This window comes from Lepidothrix coronata, unplaced genomic scaffold, assembly GCF_001604755.1.
Source record: "Lepidothrix coronata isolate B3197 unplaced genomic scaffold, Lepidothrix_coronata-1.0 Scaffold10, whole genome shotgun sequence".
Taxonomy (NCBI): Eukaryota; Metazoa; Chordata; class Aves; order Passeriformes; family Pipridae; genus Lepidothrix; species Lepidothrix coronata.
Genome location: NW_016690190.1, coordinates 2207107 through 2233450, shown reverse-complemented (window position 1 = coordinate 2233450; position 26344 = coordinate 2207107). Strand labels below are relative to the sequence as shown.

Sequence of the window (26344 nt, the reverse complement as noted above, 5' to 3'; positions counted from 1 at the left end):
CACTACACTGAAAAGTTTACTAAGTAAAAAAAGTGACTGCTCCACAAACAACTGGGTGTGAGGCAGGCAGCCCAGAACCATCTTTGCCAGTAAGACATGTGTATGGTGTAGGTGGGTTTGCCTAATGCTCCTTCTGGAACAAATCCAGGCATATGCTCCATCGGGCTCTTTTGGCCATGAAGAAGAGCATTTTCAGGGTTAGAGAAGCCCAGAAATTTTGCTGGAGAGGAATCTTAGCAGTAACTGGAAGTCTAGGGTGGGTTTTTTTAGTAATGCTTATCTACAAATGTTTTCTTAATTGTGTATTCACCACTTCAATGATAGCATGAAAGCACATTACGGAGTAAAATGGACAGTGGGGCTGCAGTCCCCTTGACTCACACAGTGCTGTTTGTAATGAATCTGAGATTAATTCCCTTTTGAAACTTCCTGAGGAATGATGTATAATTACTAACATTCTCCTTGGATTGTATCATTTGGTAATGTTAGTAAGAATTACAAAATAAGAGCTTAACAAAAAATAAAATGATTTGTCTACAGCCTTTTTACCCCTAATATTTATTTTTGAAATCAGCCTTTGGAATAATACAGGGGAGACTTTAAATTTACCAGAATGATATATGGGGGTGAGCAAGGCAAGAATTGCATTAACCTATTTGGATGGGATATGCAACAGTATATAAGTTAATGGTCCTTCAGTCTCAAATTACAGGCTGCTATAGTACTTTTTGGAGTAGTAACTCGATCTTATTTAGGATATCTAAGCGTGGAGATGGGATTAGTGGAAATACATAATATTATTTTTTTTCCAAAGCTCAAAATAGCCTGTATTACATCTCATCTCTTTCTACCCTGCATGAGTTCTTTGGGCCTTAGCAGTCTGAAGTTCTTGCAAACTGTATCCAAAGAGATGAGAGATTCTCAGGGATGACCCCATACATGAAGGCAGAACCTGTATCCATGCACAGAACTGGAAAAGTACTTTGGTAGTAGAAGAAAAGTTCCAAATACCTTAGGACATGGGAGGATTATGTAGATTTCCAGGGTAATGCCATCACTGTAAGGGTTTGCTTCTTTCGAGGCACCACTCTGAGTAGTGACTCAATACAGCCCAGGATTAGCCTGACCATGTTGATTATGCATTGGCCCTAATAACTTGTACTGACTCAGACATTGTATTCTTGTCTGTATATATTTTATCCAATAGGCATTCATCTTTGCAGATGTTGGCAAACAGATTTTACTTTTTTTTTTTTTCCCTTTGAACTGCTGTTCAAATAGGAATTTTGTTTCCCTCATGGAAAAAAAAAAGGCTCATTTCTAATGGGCTGATCAAGTATTTTAAAGCTAGCTAATTGATGCAGATCTGCATACAGATTGACACATTAAACAGTCTTTCCAGCTGGACTGAGGTACTGAGATGGCTCAAAGAACAGAACCATGTGCAATTTTAATGTTTCCCAATTGTGAACCTGGTCTCTTTAGGCCAAGAGCAGAGAGAAGGGCTGTACTGAATTTGTAATAACCATCTTCCATGGCCTGTCCAATGCCATGAGATTTCATCTCCCCTTACAAGCTTCAAAGAGCAATTCCTGTTGACCTTCATCTGCAGGGCACAGCAAGGAATACTGTTGCTAATTCTATTCAGTTCAGGTTGCAGCCTATTAGTTTCCTCTTAGCTGTAATTTCTCCCTCACATGTGCAAAGGTGTGAGGGACATGTCCCTAATCACCCTAGCACCTGAAGTTATCATTCTTCTGGGCATGGTCCTCAAATGAAGGCAAGTTGTGAAAGATAGACTGGAAGTAATACTCATGTCTGCATGTCCTCTCCTGAAATCACCAGCTGACAAAGGCTGATGGCTGTAAAGTCAATTATCTGTTTACTTAAGATGTCAGGACATAATCTGTCAATAGTTCCCCTGACCTGTCTATTAAGACCAATTGAAATAACCATCTTTTGAGATTTAAATGAAAATCATGGAATTGGGAGCAAATAGCATTCCTTGAACTGGTTTCCATCTCTGCACTCTTTAGGTTTACAGAGGAGGCCAAGAAGAAACGACATCCCTTTGCATATCTGCCCTTTGGGGCAGGACCTCGTGGCTGCATTGGCATGAAAATGGGTTTGTTAGAGACAAAAATGACTCTGCTGAGGATTTTGCAGAAGTTTCAATTCAAGACCTGCCCAGAGACTGAGGTTTGTACATGCAGGGAGGCTAAAGATCACGCTTGTCAACTTGAGAGAGTTGACAGTATATCTTAGACAGAGGGCAACTGATTTGCCTTTGTGACTTCATTTGAGAAAACTGCTAGAGACACTTTCATAATAAGGAGGGACAAGAGGCCTGGACTGCATGTTTTAATCAAAATATGATTCAAGATATGTGATTTTTCCAACAAAAGAAATGGTTACACAGCCCTACCTTAGTGGAGAGCGGTATAACAACACCACAGTCAAAATATCTTGATTTATAGAGGGTGAGAATGGGTGTACATACTTCATAGGATCTCAGCACTTTAGTATATGCCTATTGCTATGTACATTGCACCTGGCACTTACTCAGCAGCTCTGGAGTTTACAGAGTTAATTTCTTCCTGTTCAGATCTACAGTATACCTGGGCAACCAATGCCTCGGCCTCTGGCTGTAAATTCTATTTAATATTATGCTAGCGAAGCTGACTGTAGAACAAGTACTTTACAGTTTCTGCAGTAATCCTGGTATGAACTGGTCTCCCAACAAAAGTGTCTGTCTGTGTATGGGGGTGTTATACACACAGAAACAAACACATACAACTGTACATAAGATGCTCTTTTTTCTTTCAGATTCCTTTGCAGCTCAAATCAAAAGCCACACTTGGACCAAAAAATGGAGTCTACATTATGCTAGAATCTCGCTAAAAGAAAATTTACATCCTGAAGCCTACTGGGATGAGACCCTTTGTTAGTGACTCACTAACAAAATATAATTATTTTTCAAAGACAGCTAGGAGCCCAAGTCCCACTGATGGTCAGTAGGTGCTTCCTCAGTGCCCTCCTGTGGGAGAGCCTCCAGTCACCTTTTAAAATGGGCTCCACAGTCTTTTTTGGCAGTTTTCAAATTACTGTGAATAGCATCTGAAAAGTAGCATCCCACTTGCACTTGCTTTTCACTTCCTTTCGCTCATCTTTGAGAATGCTTTCCTCCTGCTCAATTTCAACAAATGGAGCAGGTGTTAAGCGTACAAGCAATTTAAAAGAGATTTTAATTACAATTCATTATATGGCACATCCTTCTCATGCACTTCAAAGTTTCTACTCTAGAGAAAGCCCAAAAGGCACCACAATTACAACAGAAAACCTGGGATGCAGTGCATTGGATTTTGTCATCAACTCTGCTAACAATCAAAGCTGAGGCTCCTGCACAATGCTTAATTTCTTCCTGTGTCTGTAAAATGGAAAGAGTTGCACCTCCCTCATGCTTTGAAGTGATTTTATATACACTTAAATTAACAATTTGCACTTGGCACATTGCATTGATAGAGGAATGAGGAGTTTCCCTGCTTACCAGTTAAGTTCCAGTAGCTAAGACCAAGGAAATGAGGTGACTGCCATTTCGCTGGCTACTGCACTGCTGTTGGAAAACTGGAGAAAAAGAAGATACAAATTTAAAGCAAGCAGGAAGACTGAAGGAAATTGAAGGTTAATCAGAAGGTGTTGTTACAACATCTGCTTCATGATGAGGCTTTTCCTTTCCAAGCGCTGGAGTTGGCACTATTCTTGTCTAGCTCCTTGACTCAAGGAAATTAAGAGCATGCATGCACTAGAGCCAATGTTAAAGGAGTGGGATCCAGGGTCATCAGTCCCAGCAGCTCTCTTGTCTCCTTATGTGACCCTGGAGCAGCTCATGTCCCAAGTGCCTCACTCACCTCAGGAAGGAACTTGTCTGATTTCCAGCTGCAGCAGCACCATGGATCCATTCAAACTGTATGACTGTGCACATGCACCTTCACAGCCAAAACAGCTGTACACTTCCAGTCATCAGATTTTCTCCATGCTCTTTCCTACTTCTCTACAAAGCCCTTCAACCACCACACAGCTAGTGGAGCAACACACAGCAGGGATCAATTGACAAGGAAAAACCCCACACCTTTCCTTCAGTGGGTGCCACAGACTGGTTGTCTGTACAGTTGTGCTGGTTTTGTCTCAGATAATTTTCTTCATAGCAGCATGGGGCTCTGTTTTGGATTTGTCTTTTGTTATTAGCAGTGCTTGAACAGAGTCAAGACCTTTTCTTCTTCTCACACCACTCCATCAGCAAGGAGGCTTGGGGGTGGACAAGCAATTGGGAGGGGTCACAGCTGGGACAGCTGACCCCCACTGACCACAGGGACATTCCATACTGTATGGCATCATGCTCAGCATATAAATCTGGAGGAAGAAGAGGGAAGGGGGGGACATTCGGAGGGATGGTCTTTGTCTTCCCAAATCACTGTCATACATGCCAGAGCCCTGCTGTCCTGGGGATGGTGGAACACCTGCCTGCCCATGGGAAGTAGTAAATGAATTCCTTGTTTTGTGTGTGGCTTTTGCTTTACCTATTAAACTGTCTTTATCTCAACCCATGAGTTTTCTCACTATTACTCTTCTGATTCTCTCCCTCAGCCCACTGGGGGGAAGTGAACCAGTGGCTCTGTGGGGCTTAGTTGCTGGCGGGGGTTAAACCATAACAAAACCATGAGAAGAAGTTGGTGCAGTCTCCTTTTTTTTTTTTTTTTTAATTCTTTCCTTTATTTTTTCTTTAAAATTTTTGTATATAGCAAAAACTCTTATGGCACTATAAAAATAAGGAGGCAGCTTTGGTTCTTTGCAAGTCTTGACCTTCTGCCTGCTTGACGTACTCTGCTTGAGGTTTCCTTAGGTACAGCATCTCTCTTTGTGGTATGCACAGAGAAGTGTCTCAGCAGCAGGAGGAAGAGACTGACTGCTCATCTTCATTGCAAGGATTTCTGGAAGGAGCCATCTGCACACTGATCCCTGGCTAGGTCCCTATCTTTTGCTGCCTTCTTCCCACATGCTGCCTGAACACTGATCAAATTACTGTATCTTGTTTCTCAAAGATGGTGTCTTTCTCTTTCATGTTTTTTGTGTTTTGGTGTTTTTGTTTTTTTTTTTTAAACCGGAACTGTATAGGTACTAGTGATGAAGTACCTGGCAGTCTTGGAATAGTTCCTGTTTCTATGGAGCATCTCTGGCATGCTAAACAGTAGTGCCCTGTTACAGACACACTGCTTATATGAATTGCTGATGGAGTGATTTTTATTTATTTAAAAAGCAACACACTGTATATACCTTAGTTTCTACACATTATCCATAATTTTCCCTCCTTGAAAATAGTGTGCTGGAGGCTGATTTACTGTATACCTTATACATACAGTTAGCAAAAAGCTGGATGGACCTTGCCTAAAAACATCTCACCTACTTGAATGAGCAGAAAGCTTATTCCATCTGAAGTCAGCTGCCAAAGGCTTGTTTGTTTTCCTTACATGAATTAGAGGGTTGTTGTGTGCTTCATTTTTGACAAAATACTCCATCCTTAACCAAGCTTGTCCCTTTCTAAGATATGATTCTACATAGACTCTCCTTCCCAGTCCCTGCCTCTGCAACTGGAGCACTTACCAGTGAAGATCGGGGCAAAAAAAGTCATTGAGTAGCTCAGCCTTCTTCATGTCCTGGGTAAACATATCTCCTGTTTCCTTCCAGAGGGCCTACATTTTCCCTGGTCTTCCTTTCATCACAGAGATACCTGTGGAAGCTTTTTTTTTTGTAGCCCTTAATGTCTCTGGCCAGATTTATTTCTATCAGGGCTTGCTTTAGCTTTCTTAACTTGATCCTTGGCAACTTAGACAGTTTCTCTGTATTCATCCCAGGCTACCTGTTCTTGCTTCCTTTTTGTGTTTCAGTTTGTTGAGGAACTCCTTATTCATCCATGCAGGTCTCCTGATATGGTTGCCTGACTTCTTTGTTGTGATGCATCACTCCTGATCTTGGAGGAGGTGATCCTTGAATATTAACGAGCTTTCCTGGGCCCCTCATCCCTCCCTTTAGTCCTTACCTATAAGCTCTGGGTCAGCTCCTCATCCATCCATCCCCAAGTGGAGCTCCATGCCCTCCACCTGGTTATTGACAGAGGGCAACACTCCCTTCTCATCAGGCTTGGAAAATGAACCAAGAGTATTTCCCAGCTGCATTCAAGTTGAAAATGGACAGTATGCGTGCAAGTAAACTCCCTTGAGTCTGTGATAACATTTTTTCAACTGTTCTGCAAAGTTTTCTGGTTAGGAAGCGTTATCTGTTTTCACCTGTCAGTTTGTAGTAGTAGGGAATAGAGGAATTATTTTTGCATCTGAAGTCAGATTTCTGGAAGTGCATCAACCCTTGTTCTGCATGCAGACTGAGAGAGACAGCTAGAAAAGACAGAGCTGCCAACTTTCCAGTAATATAGGAAGAGCCCCAAGCCATTTGTTCCTTTTAAATAACAGTTGGTGGTACAGTCACCAGACACTGCACAGACACGTACCAAGATGTTTAATGACACTGGACCTCACCGTAGTTGTGTGAGCTCAGTGACATACCTAAAGAGCAGGCTGTCTTCAGGGATCAGCGAGCCCTCTGGAAGCCCACATTTGCAGAAAAACAAGACACTAAACTGCCAGCAGTTGTCCAAAACAGAAACTGGTAATATCACGATAATCAGTGTGTTTGTGCACTCATATAACATGGTCCCAAATTGATCCTGAGCAGAGTTGGCTTTAGAATTAATTAACAAAACCCCAAAAAACACAACCAAAAACAACCAAAAAAAGAACCCAAAATCTGCCAAAACCCCCCAAAATTCAGTCAACAGCAGTTAGGTTTAGGGAGGAACAAAGAAACCAATTTAAACTAATTCCTTTCCTCAGAAACACTAAGTGTGTTGTCTTGCATTGCTGAGCTGTGGGTTTGTTTAAAATTGGGCACGTCTGTGTTACAAAAGGGTTTTAGTCATTCTCTGACAGCTGATACAAAGCAAAAGCTGCTTGGTAAAGGAAAGCTTCTATTAAAAACATCTTCTGATCTTTGTAATGATTACAGAAAGCTGTCAGTATAAAATGGTATTTTTAATAAGGCTGCTGATAGGAAAAAAGCTTAACAGTTTTGTACTTTATAAATAGTATTCCTAGAAAAGCAGAGTTGCATGTTAGAAATCATTATGTTTCACTGATTGCAAATTTGAACTATCTGTTCTTATCTGGCATTAAACTGCAGAATTTTCTCTCTGTGTGTGATACTTTTAGGAAATGAGCACCTTCTCATTTCCCTTTGTTAAACATCTTGGACACAGCCTCACCTGATACCAGACTCCTCCAAGTGTTTACAGCAGAAAACCTGGTAAAAGAATTTACAGCTGACTTATAAACTGTGTCATTGCTTGGTTCATACTGGCCCTGCTCACCTTCTCCTGACCCTGATAAGTCTCACTCGTCTCCAAGGTGTTTTCTCCCTGCACTACTGGATGCTGGGGCTCCTTTCAAGGAGGGAGAAGGATTCTCTCAGTTGATAGGATTTTTGCAAGTGGAGATGAATTCGTGACTGGGCCTGAAGAAAGAGGTGCAAGGGAGCTGTGGAGGCCCAGGTAGTCTATCCCTTGGTAAAACAGGTAAGCATCAGTAATCCTGGCCATGTAACAGCCATCCCACCTGGATTTTGTGCTGGACTTACTCCAAGTTAAGCAGCATTTCTGCAACTCCCACTTGCCCTTTGGCCCAAAGGTAGCTCTCAGCAATGGTTCCCAGAAGCAAAGTGCAAACTTTCTCCAAGCCGAGCAGCGCTGAGCACGTCACCATAGCTGGTATGTGCCATCCACCCAAGATCTTCTTCTCCACCACCCCCTACTTTACCAGGCTGCAGGTATCTGAACCAGATAGCGTACTGCCACTTAGACAGGATTTTGACACCCACATCTTATAAAATCTGGGCAGAATAGCATCACAAACCTAGTTACAGGTAAAACTCATTAAATAGTGCAGTGTGTTGACTTTGGTGGGCTGCCAGACCCTTTCTCAACCCAGCAGGTGGGGAATTAGGGGTTCATAAAGTACCATCCTCCATACCACACTGCTGGCATAGCAAAGCTGTTTGGCTTCTGCTGGCTTTGCCTTCTGTCTTGCCTGGATGGACCTGTTACCAAAAAAGGAAACAACCTTCACAGCTTATCTTTCTCCTCACACAGCGTAGGAATGAGTGACAGATTATTACACTGTTCCTACTCAGTTTCTTGTCTTAAGCAGCCAAAAGATATCCTCCTCACTCAGAAAAGAGGTTCAATATTACTTTTTGTCTAAAGTTTAGATTTAATGCAAACATCTCTTTAATCTGCTCATTTCCAAATGCAATCCAAACAGCTGTAAAAGGACTACTACTGCCTCTAAGAGTTTACAAATACAAGTGTATTGAAACGGTATTGACAGAGAGAAAACCATTACAGGGAATTTAGTGGTTTGAATACCTGTTTATTTACTACACACAAGAAAAGTTACCACTGTAGTTTCAGAAGTGGAAAACATGGCAACTTTTCTTTTTCTGTGTTAATGGAGAAATAACAGATGACAAAGTAGGACAACCAGGCATTTTATTTGTTGTTTTACTTACACACATACACACACACAAGCATACGTACATCCTCTCCAAGAATTAAGTTAAAGGTTATAAAAATATAATAAAAAAGTCAATTAAAAAAAAATCAAAACTTTTTGCATTAGAAAGATTGTTTCAATTTTCTGGCAGAAGATTAACATGACTGAAGCTATTCTAGTTCTTAGCTGAAATACTGCTTATGTTGAGAGGAAGAAAGGCATCCTACTAGTATTTTCATTTGCCATGAACATGGGGTTTGTTTTGGACAAAAACCCTTATTCTGCACAGGTATTAAAGCTGTCATACATACATGTTATCCTCCTCAATGAATGTACTATTTGCTGACAAGCTCATTTGCTGACATGAGATTTATCGTCTGTGTTCTATTACAAGTCTTTCAGAAGGAAAAATACAGTCAACTTGCTTTTCCATATCCAGTGTTTTACTGGGATTAAACACAAACGGGAGTTAAATTTTCCTTTAGGTAGCATGCTGCTAGTTTTATAGGTCACATAAAAAGGAGCCTTACTCCAGATAATCGTGGTTAAATTTCTGGTTCACAGTGCTGAAGTAATAAAGAGTTACCCAGTGTACACCTGTCAGTCACCATGCAGATGAATTAAAAAGAAGTGGTCCTAGAGATGAGCTTTTTTAGGTCATATAGAAAGTATATCTTAAGACTTCTGCAGTACACTATAGCTAACCAGCACTCACCTACGCACATTAAATCTGTGATAAAGTATCTATCTGTGCATCAGCAATTACATCTTATAAAAATACAGTTCAAGTCTTTTGATTGCACACATATATGCTGACTGCTCAACACTATTAACATCTTATGCTGGGAACAATTAAATATTCAACTTAATTTTCAGATTTTTAAAAGTTTCAGCTCTGTGGCTGAAGACTACTTTCCAGGTAAGCACATTTCTCCTGCAAAAAAAGTCCAGACAGCTTGATGACACAGGTAACCTGTGTGTCTCCTGCAACCAAAGAGGCAGTGCACCTAATGAGACAGTCAATCACCATCCTTCCCAACAGCTGTAAGAGAACCGTGAAGTTGCTCCCAGAAACAAGGTACTGATAATCAAGCAGTACAAGGAGTGTATTTTACTCCTAAGCAGGGTATTAAATAACAGCATGAGGTGCCTCCTCTGCTTCCTCCATGGTACCTGCCAGCATTCTTTCATTTGTAGGCACAGTTAAAGTCATGAAAAACTGGTGTCTTCACAGATAGAAAATACAGCACTTATTTGATAGAGTAAATCAACCAAATCACACAGCACCAAGCAACCCTTGTTATGCTTATACCTTTGGTACTTGTTTTAAATGAGAAAATTAACAAGTAAAAATAAGTCTCTGTTCCTTTTCAACAAGCAAGTTTAATTTCTGAGGTTTTGTTGGCAAAGATTAAGCAGGAACAAAAAGGAATGCTAATAAGAATATATGCAATGAGTTGAGCACAGAGATTGTACAACACATTTGCAAGCACCTGAATGTCTACTGTTACAGGAGAGAGATTACTAAAAAAACCAGCTTTTAGCCAGTTTTGAGTTAAAAGATAAAGAGGTAGAGGGACACAGCCAGTGACCAATGAGCATGTGTAAAGATCTATCCTGAAACATTTCTGTTTGAACTTGTTAAAAAAAAATATTTGAACTTGTCATTAATTATTTGCTGTTATAGCCAAACCTCATGCTACAAGAATCAGGAATTTCTTCTTATAAATTTATAAAAGTCTCTAGTAATGTAGGGAAATGTAAAAGCTGCTAAAGAATAGGAGACAGACACAGGATTTTAGGAATTATAAAACATTCTGTGTCTTTTTATCCCTTGTTTTCTATTGCACAGAAAGGATAGAGAATGTTTCTGAATATTCACCTATCTGATCACACAACTTCTATAAAAATCACTTTTTCTCTCTTATGCGAATACTAAGAAAATGTTTATACCAGTTAAACACAATGAGGATAGGGTTTACTGCTATATGAGTTCTACTGGTGCCCTGTATTCTATGAGATACTCTGGATAAATCTGCTGCTTCTCGAAGATGACAAAGATAGAAGGGTTTAAAGCATCATTCACACAACTGTCATAGAAGTTTTGGCTGTCCTTCATGGGAGGCCGAACATAATCAGAACTCCCACGAGTGAACTCCCCCACCAGCACTCGTGCCAGAAACATGGTCTTGCTTGAGTCTGTCCCACAATACTTGTCAGAGTAAGATGCATCCCTTGCAAAATAACTTCCTGCAGAAGAGACACCAAGACAGAGCTGATAAGTCACCAAAATTGCAGGGAAGAAAGCGATAGTGTGAAAGTGAATTAATAAACAAATCCATTAAGCAGCTCATGAACAGCCTTTCCAAAGCCATCCCTTGTTCTCTATGTCCCTCTTAGTGAAAATGATCACTGTGCATTATCTACACTTTTTATTTTTCACAGCACACATATTTAAAAGCCATCCAAGTAATGTTTTAAATGTCATCATATTTCTGTAAAAGATTTCCTCCTGACCCTAGATGTCCGCCTTCCCCAATCCCACTCAACTTCATCTCCTGACAGAGGCTATTAACACTCATCAAAACATTTCTCAGAGTTACAAAGTATTCAGTCAGAAAGGTGGGCTAGTCAGCCAGTCAGCCTGTCTCTGCTATTGCACTTGGTATGCTGGTAATTTCCTGTACACAGGACAATGTAAAGGAATATAATTTGCTAACAAGGCATTCCCTAACCAGAATGGCATTTAGGTTCCTGGGGAAAAAAAAAAAAAAGCCATGTTGCCTTCCTATAGGAGTTTGAAAAAACTGGAACAGAAGTAATTCTGGAGTCTAGCAGAAACTATCCATAGAACAGGCCTCTCCTGTCTTTTCTTGCAAGGATTGAGTGGAGCATAGAAGCCAAGGCCTTTCAGTACGCCTTAGCTCGAAATGACCATTGCCAAACTAGCTATGTTGCCCACATCACGACAGAGAGAAGCCCTAGATTGACTGAGTGCCCCCCTTTTAACTGTATACCTCTGCAGTAAATACTGACAATTTTTTAGCAAGTCTAAGATTAATGAAAGAGCTGAAAAACCACCTTTGCCGTAGACTGTCCCATTAAGGCCACAGATTCTCCAGTCGAAGTTTTGCTGACAGATGGCATCAATGTCTTTTTTATGGGTCCCATGAAATAAAAATCGCTCATCCGCAGCCTTTCCACCATTGCTCTTCTGCATTAGCTCCTTCTGCCTGCAATAAGAAGCAGTATCTTTGCAGTTCCACAGCGGCCATACCCACAGGTTCCAGCCATACTAGCACTCTGAAACAATTTTACAGAGTACATTCTGAAAATCCTTACATTAAGGCCTAAACTTAGAGCAAACATGGTATCTTGCTGTCTAGCTGCATACAAACATGCTTTCGTTATACAGAAATGCCTCCACATATTTAATATTAAAAATGTTTTCTTTTTGTTCACTGCCTGTGGGGAGGAGGAATCTTAGCAGTAGGTTTTTTCCAAAACACAGGAGTTCATGGAGTTAAGGCTTTCCCTCCGTGAGTTCTGCATTTAATTTTGAAGACTGTTTCAGTTTTGACCAGCTGCAAACCAGTGTTTGTGCTAGATGTGACTGATTAGCAGCTCCAAGGCTCTACTGGAAGGCAGCTGTTCTGGACACAGGCGTGGCAGAAGTCAGAACCACTTACTCAGGAGCAAGGATTCCTCCCACACAGCTCTTCTGACTATTCTAAGTTCTGTGCCTTGAGTGAGTTTGGTTTTGTTGATATCTCTTTATCTAAATGTTGATATTGGCTAGGTATTTCAATGGGAGAGTGGAAGCAGATGCATTTCAGAAATGTGTGTCTATCTTTAGCATACAGCATGCAGCTAACTGCAGAAACAGCAAACTTCATGCATACCTACCAGATCAATATTTTACACATACCATTGATACAGTTCCCAGAGCGATGGGTTCTGAACTCTACAAATTCTTTTAATAGCTGTTTTGGGCATTGTACGTTGAAAGTCCACCTTGACTTTCTTGTATTCTTCAGAAGAACTGTCAAGCTCAATCAGCTGTAAAGAAAAGTTTGAAAAGTTACTCTCATCTTTTACTAAATCATGCCAAAGCCACCCTACCTAGTGCACTGCTTAGACCTTTAAAGTCTTCTCTATGAAGCAGAGGTATGAACAGTAGAAACTGTCTTGGAAAAAAAGCAGATTAAAGATCTCTGCTCTGTAAAAGTGAGCTCTTATCTAGGGAACGTTAACTCCTGGTGTTTATGACACCCAGGTTGCTCTCTCACAGGACATTAAAGGATCTGCATGCTTTTGTGCAGACACTCAGCTACTCTTAATATTTAGGTCAAGATACATATGTATGCATATATCAAACAGTACCTAAATGCACAGCAGAAATGAGCACATAAATAAAAAATCTATGTTGCAGCAAAACAAAGAGTATTTTTTTAGATCTTTCTGTTTATACTCCCTACAGCCAGTTAACACAAACTGCACTGCCTGTTGTCTTTCTAAATAAATAGAAAAGGCTTTATTTGAACAAACATTTTTAGGGAAGAGTATGGTCAGTTCCTTACATGACAATCGTGTTTTCCATAGGAACATAAAAAAATGTCAATGTTAGCCTTCCCTACTTTTAATTGACAATTTCTTGAGGATTTGCATTTTGCAAGTTAGCAATTTTCAAGCTTCAGATAAGATCTTTTCTGTAGGTATAGTTACTGAAGTTGACAGAGGAGGTGGTGGAAGCAGGCAGGACATAAGAAAAGGCAAACCGTGCAGATATTATCTGGCTGTGTTACAAAGGTAAACAAGTTCATTCTACTGGAGTTATGGTACATATTAATAAAAGATCCCATCTTGAACAGGCTGCCCAGAGCAGTTGTGGAGTCTCTCTGGAGATATTCAAAACCCACCTGGACACAACCCCATGTAATCTGCTCTAGGTGAACCTGCTTTAGCAGAGGAGTTGGACTCGATCTCCAGAGTCTCTCTTCTTCCAAGGCCAACCATTCTGTGATTCTGTGCGATTCTGTGAACTCTCCTGATTTCAACAATTCTCCATAGATGTACAAAAGTCTACCTATACACAGCTCAGGGAATGGTTACCCTGAAGTTCAGAGGCATGATTTACTTCTGATGCTTCAGTGTATGTATTTTGGCACCAGTAACACTCTTGTTAACACAGTAAAAACTTCAGGCAGATTTGCCAAGGCAAGGGATCAACAGTAGCAGTGAAAGCCAATATTACCACAGTTATACTGCCATCATTTGTTTAAATTTGAGTTTAGTGTCACCTCTAGGTGTGCCCAGTGTGATATCAGGCTCAAATTTACCAACACCTCTTCATTATACTACATAGTAAACAATAATTTACAAAGGCCAAGAAACACAGAACTTGTGATGTAACAAACCTTACATGACAAAACTGACAGAAAGAAAAAACCAAAAAGCTCCAAACCTTGAATCCCAGTTCAGGCAGGGCAGATTTGTCCCAGTGAGCTGGAATGCCCTTAAACTCTTCTGTATGTTTAATGCCCCTGTTGATTGTAAGATATTACAAATAGGCAGTTAATATAAAAAAACCCACTACATTTTAGGTACATACGATACTAAACACTTTTGTCAAGCTTAGGGAGAATATAGGCAACTGAACATATTCAGAAATATTTCAAAACTGTCATTTCAGTTCAGCACATGAAAATATTTGTTCCAAATCATCACGTCAAGACTTATGGCAGGAAGAAAGATGCCAAGCAAGGAAAAAAACCCCACAGATATACACTGAACTAAACATGTAAGTATTTCTCTTAGTTGCAGAGTTGAATACATAAAAGCTCTGCTGCACTGGGGTAGATAAATACAAATGCATCCAGTATCACATCAGTATGACAGAAACAGCCCTCCCAGCTACTTCCACCCCAATTTTAATTAGTGGGTTTAGCTGCTCGTTTCAGTGGTGTTTAAGCAAGCACTGTGTGCTGCAAGGGAACTGGCTGTTACATGCAATTATATCTCCTTGCAGACTCCCACTTTTTGCTCCACCTGTAACAACTACTACTTTCCTCTCAGATTGTCTGGTTGCTCTCAAAAGAATTATTTGTAAACTTGTACTTAGCTTTGAAAATTAGTCATCTCAGAAAGAGCTAATGTGCATAAATGTTATTGCTTCCATCTGTATTAGCTATTATAGCCAGCAGCTCCCTAAAACATTGCTACATGTTGAATTATTTCCCACGTTTCCACACTTTCTATGCCAAGCCCAAACTTTCTTCACCCCTAAGGTTTCTGAGTTGCTTGAACTGTTGGCCAGGCTGCAATACTATCCTGGCAAGACATTGGTGTAGGAAAGGTATGTCCCTTTCCCGCTCAATGTCTTTCACAATTGCCTTAACAGCTACTTCTTCACCTTATTGACACCCATGGAAGACACTGCGTTCACAGTGCACTAAATCCATCACTTCAGAATAAGCAGCTGCAGTTTACCTGGCTCTTGTGGTTTCTACCTCTGCCTGAGAGACAAATTTAGGTCTTCTGCAAATCTTTCTCTCTGTTGTGAAGCGAAGGTTTTTTTGAATCATGGCTGGGAAAACAAACAAACGAACAAACCCCCCTGAACAGTTAGAAAGATTTTTAGAAAGCTTTCACACTCCAGCAACATTTGTCACTAAGTTGTTTTGTCAAAAACATTGACAAAAATACACTGAGCATTTGTTTTTCTACTCTTGCTCTTAACTTTACAGGAAATGACAGACATTGGTGGCTATTTTCCCTTCATTTTTCCATCAGCCACACTTTACCAAAAAGGATCATTTTAAAATAAGTATTTACTTTTTCTCCTTCTCAATATGCAATCGAGATACTGGTTTCCTCCATTTAGTCATAGATTTCAAATCCTGTAAACAGAACTTAAGATCTATCATAGGCCATACTAACAATTAAGAGTCAGTAGCACCCAGGACAATGAGGCCTCATCTTCAGAGATACACAGGAAAACAAACAAAAAACCCTCTTGGCACCAACAAGCCTAGAAATTAAGTTTTGCAAAAAAATATCTACATGGCATATAATTGCCTAAGTTACTAAAAAAGCCCAAATCTTAGAAAAGGGATTGATTTACTATGCAATTTTCCTTTCTAAGCCAGACAAGTTTCACCAGCATTGCAACTGACTGAATCACAAACAGGAAATCACATGTCCTTTCTGTTTTTCTGTGTTTTGTTGGGGTCTTAGGGGGTGGTTTGTTTGTTTACTTTGGTTTTGTTTTTTTTTTTGGTTGGTTTTTTTTTGGGCAGAATGAGATAGTAATGGAGATTGGATCAAAGACAACTACACCAAAATGACAGTCTAGGCAGGCTGATTCCCACCACTGTTTTCCATAATTTTGAAAAGGATATCAGGAAAGGCAACAGCTCAGAGAAGACAGTGCCATTACAAGTGGCTTAAGTTTCCTGAACTCTTGGGAAACACATCTTTCTACTTTGACATAGTCGAGGTATTTCCTCAGCCTTTCTAGACAGGATGAAAATATCTGCATAAATCTTTTAATGCTAAGGATTGTATGGATCCTATACCTTGCCCAAGTATTTGTTTTTCTGCAAACCAGTGACTAAAGCAGACCAGAAGCTGGCTTGATCAAGTCTTCTAGAAGTTCCTCATCATTTGTGTTGGTGCCAGCATCAATGACAATGTCATACTTGGACCTTCTGGCAGACATTTTGAAACCTGGCACAAGAACTTCTCAAAAGTAACAGGTCTGAAGGAACAGGAATGCTACTTTGCCTGTGTGGACAGCTCTTATCCTGAGAAATTTCATAGAAGCTCTGACTCTGTAAGTGTTCAAATTTCTCTCTTCTATCTCCTGTAGTGAAGTAGTTTAAAACCACAAGAGACCTTGGAGGGAGGGCCAAAACAAAAGAACAGAAAAATGGAACCTACCTTCAAAATTTAATTCATATTCATGCCTTCCAGCTTTGAAGTTCAGCTTTGGAGACCCTTCGGCTATATAAGCTTTCTCCAGGTCATCACTGGAGACCGTAGCAGCTACATGAAGATCATCCTGTTAGGCCAAAAATAGAGAAAAAAAGTTTCTCCTGGTTATTATATGCAAGCAAGTTTAAAACCCAACAACTCTGATATCTATGGTAGCTGCAGTATGTATCAGCTTTTGGGAATGTATTAAACAGTTGCAGCTGCCCCTAAAACAAACTAAACACTGTTACAAAGCCTAAGTTATACTGCAAAGGGCACGCTGTGAGCACTACTGCTCAGAGGGTGCTGTGGTTTAACCCCAGCCAGCAACTCAGTACCACGCAGCTGCTCACTCACTACCACCCCCCATACCCTGATGGGATGAGGAGGAAAAGGGAAAAGTGGGTTGAGATAAGAACAGCTTAGTAATTGAAATACAGTAAAATATAATAATAGTAGTCATAATAATAAAAATAACTGTAATATTTTAAAGGAAAGAAAAAAGAGAGAGAAAGGAATAAAGCCCAAGACAGACAAGTGATGCACAATACAATTGCTCACCACCTGCTGACTGATGCCCAGCCTGTCCCTGAAGAGTGACTAGCCTCTCCCAGATAACTCCCCACAGTTTCTATACTGAGTGTGATGTTCTAATGGTATGGAATATTCCTTTGGTTTGTTTGGGTCAGCTGTACTGTGCTCCCTCCCAGCTTCTTGCACATCTTCTCACTGGCAGAGCATGGGAAACTGAGAAATCCTTGATTTAGAGTGAGCACTACTTAGCAACAACTAAAACATCAGTGTTTGATCAATGCTGTTGTCATACTAAATCCAAAATCATTGTGCCAGGTACTAGGGAGTGAATTAACTCTATCCCAGCTGAAACCAGGACAGACACATTCACCAACTAGACCAACAAAGAGGCAGAGTACAAATCAGAGAAGGAAGTTTTAGTCAGGAGCGACAAAAAGAACATATTAATGCGATCCTATCCGACGTGACTCACTGAGTAATTATCTGTCGATAATACTTGTGACTCACCAGAGATCACTCCCCTACCTGAACCCATCAAATTCCCAGGGAAAAGATCCCATTAGGCCTTTAAAGTCCACCTATGCAGTATCAGTGAAAAGAAGAGGGTGACAAGAGGGGAAGGATATAAACACTGTGCACTTTTCAGTAGTTCTGCACTTTTAACATAGAGTTGAGTCTCCCTATTTCTCCACACTTACTTTTTTTCCATACTCCTGCCACATGCCAAATTCATCTTTCCAGTACCAGATCCATTCTGTTGTAAGAATGAAGTGAGGGGGTTTGGTCACAGAGGAGGCTGTAGAAAGACGCCTAACCTTTGCAAACCCACAGCACATACTGAGAAAACAGATACATGCCATGACAGAGCCACTTTCAGTAACACCATTAGTATATCTATAAAAAAAAGGGGAAAAAAAATCAGAACTGTTTGTGAAGCTTTATTCAGAGGTTCAGAAGCCCACAAATTTGCAAATTAAGCCAACATCACCAAAAAGCAGAACACAAACCTCCACTTTCCATAAAAATCCCAGCTCTGTCTTGTGTTGGTACATATTTTGCATTACAGTATTACATCTCATATTGGTTCCATGGGCAGTAACCATTACCCACTTGTAAATTAGTGAGTTACATCAGACTAATAGAAACAGTGGAAAACATGCACTGCCTTCTTGCTAACCAACCATATTCTAAACAGGACACTGTCATAACTTAAGTAGTGCTTTAAAGAGCCTCTAACATAATATAAGAGGGATAGGTAAATTTTCTAGCATGGGATGTGGCATATTGGTATGAGCCCCTTTCAATACCCTCTTTGTAATACATAACCAGTTCCAAAGCTCTTAAAGGTATTTTCATATTCCTAGTGTTCTCTGCACCCAAGAGTATCTCTCTCTCTCTCTCTCACACTCTCTCTCTCTCTCTCTCTTTCTCTCTCTCTCTCTCTCCAGGTACACAAGGCATTCTGCCAGTTCCACAGTATGGACTGCAGGAAAAGGGGGAAGGAGGGGCAAATCCCATGTGAAGTGAGGTCAGTAGGAGAATACCAAATTAAGCTACTTATGTAATGACTCCAAACATTATTAAATCTTAGAAGAGTTTATACCTGGTCTTATTTGGGTCACAATACGCTTTTTCTATTTCTTCCATATTCTTCAAGTCCTTCCAGGTATTGCCATCAGAGATCTGCCATCTATATGGCAAGTGAAAATGAGTTCTGATACACTTTTCTGAAAAAGTTTTTAAAAAAAGAAGTATTATTTTTACAAGCTATGAGAAAACTCCGATATTTCAGGGCTGGATAACTAGTCAGTGAAACCATCAAAAGCATAGTCATGGAAAGTGTTTACCTATGGAATCATTATAAGCAGTAGTTCAAAATTTTTCAGCATAAGCAAACAACATTTAATTTCTGGGCTTAGGTAGAAGTTCAGTTTCTGTACCTACTAGGCTCTCTTTGCCCATTAAAATTGCACAGATCATTCTGTCTTCTCAGTTTCAGAGACAAAAATGAATCGAGATCGCAAGCTCATGCAGGGCTATTATTTCATATACAGAATAACACTATAGACTTAAACATCTATGCTTAACCACTTCTTCACAATACTTCACAAAGTGGTATTACTGAGGAAAAAACCAAAAAGGCAACAGTGTTCAGTTTTAGGGTAAGAGGAGAACTATGTGGTTTAATTCCAGATGGTAACAAAGTATGACATCCACTCACTCACTCCCACTTTCCCTGGTGGGATGGGGAGGAGAACAGGAAAAAGGTAAAACCCATGGGCTGAGATCAGAACATTTTAATAACTGAAATGAAGTAAAATATAACAACAACAACAATTATACATATACATAAAAGTAGAATAACAAAAAGCAAGAGAGGAGTAAAGCCCAAGACAGCCAAGTGATGCACACTACAATTGCTCATCACCCACTGACTGATGCCCAACCCATCCCTGAGCAGTGATCAGCCCCTCCCAGCCATCGCCCCACAGTTTATATGCTGAGCATGATGTTCTAATGGTATGGAATACCCCTTTGGCAAGTTCAAGCCAGCTGTCCTGGCCATGCTCCTTCCCCCGTTTCCTGTGCACCTCCTCGTTTGCAAAGCACGGGAAGCTGAAAAGTTCTTGACTTTGGGTAAACATTACTTAGCAACAACTAAAACATCAGTGTGTTATCATTATTATTCTCACATAGAGGTATAGAGCTATATACCTTAAAACTTAAAACTGTGTAACAAAATCATGTAGCTTAACCTGTATAGCTTATCACTAAAGGTCAAGCAGTCTCAGTGGAAAGGAATTTCTTAAGAGACAGAAAGTATCTTTACTTTGAAGCAAAGCTGATAAAGCTGATGAACTAGACAAAACTGTCCTCATGGTTGTACAAAATTGTACAAAGTGCACAGCCACTGACGTCAAGGGCATGAAGATGTGCCAGAGTAAGAGTTCAAGAAAAGGACAACGTGAGGAAGACTATGGAACAAACAAGAACTACCACTCTGAAGGACCACCGACTCAAAACGGGAGGCATGTCTAGGAGAGAAACAATTCTGGGAAAGGGGTGGAACAGTATTAGGTAATGCTTTGAATTGTTAATTAGGTAACTAAATAAAAGCAAGAGGCTTTTATGCATCCAATGTCATAAATAAAGGACTGCTGCCTACTGAAACTCACAAATTGAGTCATAGGGATTTTCTTTTAAGGCCTGATTTATGGCATCACTCATACTAAATCCAAAACACAGCACTGTATTGGCTACTAGGAAGAAAATTAACTCTATCCCAGCTGAAACCGGGGGAGTATCCATGGCTTATTCCATACTATTTACATCATGCCTAGGTCCCACACTTTCCAACACAATCCAGTTAATCACTGTCACCTTTCCCATCTTCTGATATATATGCAGATATCACTCCCTTAGTCTCAAAGTTCATTGCTCTTCAAGAAGTCTCCAAGGGTCCAGGCCTTACCAGGAACAAGAGCAGTGGTAGCAGTGACTGAGGGACAGCAAGTGTTAAGTGGAGTTTAAAGAGTCAACATGTCAACTTGTCAACAGAAGCGAAGGTGACATCATCAGTACCAGTATGTATAAACCTGAGGCCAGTTTTCACAGCAGAAAAGGCAGCTTAACTATAGGGAAAGTGAAGGAGGCTGCACCACATAGGCCATATGAGAAAGTGTGCAGTACTTCAGGGAGCTAAAGAACATCAAGAAGGAAAAGGATGACAGAAGGACAAGAAAGCTGGCACAGCAGCCTTTTTTCTGGACAAGCTAGAACATTTTGACAGGGAGAGAGCTGAAAGAGAACAGAAGAGTACTAGAAGAAACAAGGGAGTATCTTTAGTATCTTTCCTATTTAGAAATGTGACTCCTGTCATTCAGCAAGTACCTTAGGTAAACACAGGTGGAGTAGCCAATCTTCAGCACAGGTAGATATTATGCATTCCAGAGGAAAATAAAATGGCTCCTTTGTTTGGTATACCAGATAGATCAAACACTTGCCTACCAGCAGTCAAGACTGCAGTGAGATTTAAGTAAAGATAACCATAAGCTCTAAAGTTTCCTGTTTCTGTGAAAGATGTCTATCACCTCTTTATGGGAAGAGGCAAATACACTGGGCTTGATACAGTCTATACTGATACTTGATACAACCTACCTTTAAAGCCACAACTTTTGTACAGATGATATAAACAGATCTGTTCTGACTCATCATCTTTTGTAGTTGCAGACTCTCGTCCAGAGCTGTGTTTTTTGTCTAGAGGGGGAAATTATAAAACTTATTAATATAATTTGTATTAAAGTGCTCCTATCAGTAGGGAAGATAGTGTTTGTAACTACGTAACTGCATTCAGCTACAGAGAGACATTGTAGCCTTTGATAACCTTGTATACTCAAAAGTTCCATCACTGTATCCATTCTTTCTGAACACGACTTTCCTGTAACTGCTAAATTCCTCAGATACAGTTTTTAGCTATCACTGCAAAACAAGAATAGAATCCAGTGCCTTTACACTTCCAAATGGACTTGAGTTAACTGTGCATTCCACACAGCTGATAACACTGGCAGCTATAAAATATGAAGTTTTGAAATTTGATACGTCTGTAAAATTAAGCAATGGAGGCAGAATAGTGGAGATGAACATACACACTTGGATTTTCCATTCTGTTATCCTTTTTCTTTCCTGCTAAATTATACTTAACTTACAATTCTAAGGAACTTCAAAAGAAAAGAGCAAACAAAATGTTACATCTCTAAGAAGTAACTAGGATAGTGCTGTCTCTGAATTCTTATGCTAGACAATCACTACACCAATGAAAAAAATTGAATAGTTATAGTCAGACACAACACTCCTATTCTTAAAGTTCTTAACCTTTATGTTTTTTACAAAAAAACCCCCAAACTATAGACCTCCCTATTTCCAGTTCCTGTTGTTCCACTTGGTGATGCTCACGCTTTTTTAGCCCCAAATTTATGATTTTTATAAACACCAGCACTTTGTCAGGAACCCAAGTCTTGAAATTCACTTCATTTGTCAAGACACAAATTTCTGTCACTGAGATAGGTACAAGGTCCCTCCTAAAAGACAAATCAAAATGTGAATTCAGTTTCCTTAATGACACTTGTGAGAACTATAGGGACTCTTCTTCAGATGTTTTCAAAAGATGGTATCACTTACCTTTGCATGGTGAAGTCTTGGCCTCTTCTGTGTCTTGCATGTTCCTGTTGCCGTTTTTGATGTCATACATGTTTCTATACAGAGAAGGTAGTCTCTCAATATTGTCTAAGCTCATTCCCTGTTTCAGCAGTTTCTCAAGACATTCTGACTTCAATAAGTCATGGGATCGTTTGCAGGTGTTGCCAAATCTGCACTGTCCCCGCAAAAAGTACTGGCAAACATGCAGTTTGGTGCAGGACGTTTTAAAGGTACAAGATCCATAAGGTCCATCACCTTTGTTATAATGCAAGCAGACCTTGGGTAGAGAAAGAAAAAAGATTTTAAAGATTAAGGTACAGTGTGCTCATACAGACTGTTTGAATCTATGATTTTTAAATTGTTACGACTATGAGTAGACATTTGCTTTTAAAAGATACATTTCTTCTTGTTTTCCAAATGATTGTTAGTTTTTCCTTTGCCCTGCTAATGTTTAGAAAGATCTTCCAACAGACAACATTCTTACAGACATTCTTAAGCAGATGGAATTTAGTGCTAAGTCACATAAATGTAGAACAGTGGATTTTATTGCGTCACGACCTTTTGATTTTCTAGTTTTGGAATACTGAACTTTTTTGATGGTACCTGTGTTTGATGGTAAAGGGGTACTGGATCTGGTTGGGATGGACTTAACATTCTTCACAGCAGATCACACCACGCTATGTTCTGGGTTTGTGACCAAAGCAGTGTTGATAACACATTCCTTTGGTCTGTTTGGGTTAGCTGTCCTGGCTATCCTCCCTTTCAGTTTTTTGCCTCCGTTCAATCTTAAACATCCACTGGTCAGATTATGTGACCAATACATCTGTTCTAGAGCAAGCAGCTGTCACAAGTATTGAGGCCATGTTACTGAGAACGCAGCTGCGATGGGCAGGACACGTCTCAAGGATGAAGGACCACCGCCTCCCTAAGATCCTGCTCTATGGTGAACTTGCCACTGGCTGCCACATGAGAGGAGCCCTGAAGAAAAGATACAAGGACTCCCTGAAACAACATCTCAGCCTTGGCCATATTGATCACCATAACTGGTCTACTCTGGCCTCAAATCGGGAGGCCTGGAGACACACCATCTACAACGCAGCTGTCTCCTTCGAGAACACACGCAGGATCACTCTCGAGATAAAAAGGCAACGCAGAAAGAACCGTGTATTGCAGAATACACCATCTAAGGAGTCTTTCTGCTGTGCCTTTTGCAATCGGATATGTCTGTCACGTATTGGCCTCTTAAGCCACCAGCGTGCCTGTAGCAAATGTGGATAGAGCCTTCCCAAATCTTCGTTCGCGAAGCCTCGCCATGATGACATCAGCAGAGCAAGGGAAACTGAAAAGTCCTTGACTGAAAGTAAGCAACAACTTGGCAACAACAACTTGGCAACAACCAAAACATCAGTGGGTTGTCAACCTTATTTTTGTATTAAATCCAGAACACTCTGTATCTGCTACTAGTAAGAAAATTAACTCTATCCCAGCTGAAACCAGGAAGAGTGAAACACCACACAGCTACTTGCTCGCTCCCCCGGGGAATGCAGGAGAGAATCAGAAAAAAGATAAAACTCATGGGGTTGAGATAAACACTGGATATAAATGGAAGGGGAAATAATAATAATGATAAAAGAATATACAAAACAAGTGATGCACAATGCAATTGCTCACCAGTCCCTGACCAGACAGTCCCCAAGCAGTGTGACACCAGCCCCTGGCCAACTCTTCCTAGTTTTACTGTTCAGAATGATGTCATATAGTATGGAATACCCCTTTGGCCAGTTTGGGTCAGTTGTCCTTGCTATGTCCCTTCCCAGCTTCTTGTGTATTCCCAGTCTATGGGCTGGCAGGGCAGTATGAAAAGTTGAAAAGTCCTTGACTTAGTGCAATCGCTGCTTAGCAACAACTAAAACATGACTGTGTTATCAACATTACTCTCATCCTGAATCTAAAACACAGCACTGTATCTATCCCAGCCAAAACTATGAAATAGTCCAAACTGGCCAAAGGAATATTCCATGCCATATAATGTCATGATCTTAAAAAAAATAAAAAATAAAAAAAAGGGAGAGGGGACAGGGGGAAAGAGGGGGAAGGGGGAAGAGATGGGTCTTCCTTACATGGTGGCCCTTGCTCAGAGACTTGTTGGGCATCAGTCTGCTTAGGTGATGAAGCAGAAGTGTTCCTTTGATACATTTACTTTCTCCCCTCTTTCCTCCACTTGCTAAACTGTCTTTATCTCCATCCACAAGTTTTGTCACTTCTGTTCTACTTGTTATCTCTCATCTGTTCTGCTTGTGACAGGGGACTGAGGAGTAAGTGAGGGACTGTTCGAGTGCTTAGCTGCCAGCCAGGCTTAACCCACCACAGGTGAGAACAGAGGATGCATATATAAAGTTTTAGATTTGCATTAAGCTAACTAAGTTGACACCTAACATCTCCATCTCTATCAAGACTTTTCCACTTGGTGATGCTCACTGAAACCCAAGGCTTAGAAACTGTCACAGTAATACTCACCTCTGGTAAGAGGGAAGGGTCATTTTGGAGCAGAAGCTGGCAAAGTTCATCACTGTCTAAAATCTCAAGCCCATGGCGTCTTAGAACACGAAGATTGTGGTCCGAGAAGAAATTGTGAGCAAACCTGCATTCCTTACTGCAAGTTAAGAAACCCAACGGCAAAATGAGTGTAACAGACTAGCACTGTTTTGCTATCTCATGGGCATTACACTAAACAGTTTTGAAACTACACCTTTCAAAACCATAGCTTCAGAAAAATCCGTGCTGCTCCTTTATAAAACAATTATGTGATTTGCAAAACAGATTACACAATTACTCTGAGGATAACTGCCACGCTACTTCTGATTTACAGTCACAACAGCGTCTGACAATACTGGTGTTTTTGACCTGGAGCTCACAACCACGGAAACACCAAGACATCGGAGTAACGCTGCCTTCCCACTCCACGAGCACATTCCCCAACATCCCGCAGCACAGGCTGCGTGGGGGATGAGCCGCCGGGGACCCTGCGGGAGGGAGCGGCGGTGAGCTGGGCAGGAAGGGCTGCGAGACCCGCAGCCTGTGAAACCACCGCCCGTGTCTGCCTTTTTAGAAACAGGAAGGAAAAAAAAAACAAACCAACCACATACACATACAAAAAACCCCAACCAGCCCCCCCTCCCCCAAAAAACAAAACCCAAAACAAAACAACCCCCCCCCAACAACAACAACAAAAAAAACAAACAAAAAACCCAGGAGGGGGAGAAAGGAGCATTTCAGACGCAAAAAGGGCCGCACGGCCTTCACCGAGGCCTCCTTCCACTGCAGGGGCACACCGTGCCCAACGCCGAACCCCCCTGATCTCCCCCGACCCCCCCGGCGAAGGAAGCCGCGCCCTCCCCTCACCTCGCCCCGTGGTTGCGGCAGTGCCCCTTCAGGTGGTACTTGCAGAGGTGCAGCTGCCCGCAGTGCCCCGGGCAGCCCGCGCTGTACTGCTGGCACAGCCGCACGGGGCTGGTGGCCACCACCACGGCCACCTCCGCGGCCGCCCCCGCGCCCTCCTCGCCGGGCCGCTGCACCAGCGTGAAGCGCTGCGCGTCCCGCAGCACGGCCGCCAGCTGCTCCGCCGAGGGCCGGCCCGGCAGCCAGCGCTGCAGGTCGGCCTGCTCCAGGCAGCCGCCGCTGCCGCACAGCACCCGCAGCGCCTGGGCCGCCAGCGCCATGGCCCCGGAGTGCCACCTTCCCCGGCTTCCAGGGGAGCTCCGCCCCGGGAGAAGCAACGGAAACGGAAACGAAAGCGAAACCGCCGGCGATGGAACGGGCGCCACCCGAAAGGCTTTGCTCCCTCCTCGGCGGGTCCCGGGGGTGGGGTTTGTTTTGGGTCTCTTCGAACTCGCTGCGGAGAGTGCGACGCGTGCGGCGTACTGTGGGAGGGCCCTTCGCCTCCCTGCCCTGCCTGGCTTTTAGGATATATTGACGGTTTTTAGTCA

General features: G+C 41.4%; 2 protein-coding genes across 7 annotated transcripts in view; one reads left to right on the top strand and one right to left on the bottom strand.

Moving 5' to 3' along the window:
• Nucleotides 1-4752, top strand: part of TBXAS1 (thromboxane A synthase 1) — a 254332-nt gene extending 249580 nt beyond the window's left edge. For all 6 annotated transcript variants that reach the window (XM_017804942.1, XM_017804943.1, XM_017804940.1 and 3 more), the window contains 2 exons: nucleotides 2037-2199; nucleotides 2827-4752. In XM_017804942.1, the coding sequence (XP_017660431.1) occupies nucleotides 2037-2199; nucleotides 2827-2901 (238 nt within the window). In that variant the 3' untranslated portion in view covers nucleotides 2902-4752. The remainder of the gene's footprint in view (nucleotides 1-2036; nucleotides 2200-2826) is intronic.
• A 4212-nt stretch (nucleotides 4753-8964) lies between these two features.
• On the bottom strand, nucleotides 8965-26077 carry LOC108492350 (poly [ADP-ribose] polymerase 12-like). Its single transcript, XM_017804599.1, has 12 exons — nucleotides 25761-26077; nucleotides 24876-25011; nucleotides 22341-22635; nucleotides 21321-21419; nucleotides 18766-18889; nucleotides 17861-18056; nucleotides 16596-16716; nucleotides 15144-15240; nucleotides 14119-14197; nucleotides 12583-12713; nucleotides 11736-11887; nucleotides 8965-10904 (listed from the first exon to the last, which is right to left on the bottom strand). The coding sequence occupies exons 1-12, from the start codon at nucleotides 26075-26077 to the stop codon at nucleotides 10639-10641; spliced, it is 2013 nt and encodes a 670-aa protein (XP_017660088.1). The 3' UTR covers nucleotides 8965-10638.
• Nucleotides 26078-26344: the final 267 nt, after the last annotated feature.

Bases quoted from the DNA above. Each gene is read 5' to 3' on its own strand.
- LOC108492350 (XM_017804599.1), bottom strand. From the start codon at position 26,077: ATGGCGCTGGCGGCCCAGGCGCTGCGGGTGCTGTGCGGCAGCGGCGGC. The intron at 22,636-24,875 runs GTGAGTATTACT...TCTCTACCCAAG, and splicing joins ACCCTTCCCTCTTACCAGAG to GTCTGCTTGCATTATAACAA. The intron at 15,241-16,595 runs GTAGGTTCCATT...TTGTTTTCCCAG, and splicing joins ATATGAATTAAATTTTGAAG to CCATGATTCAAAAAAACCTT.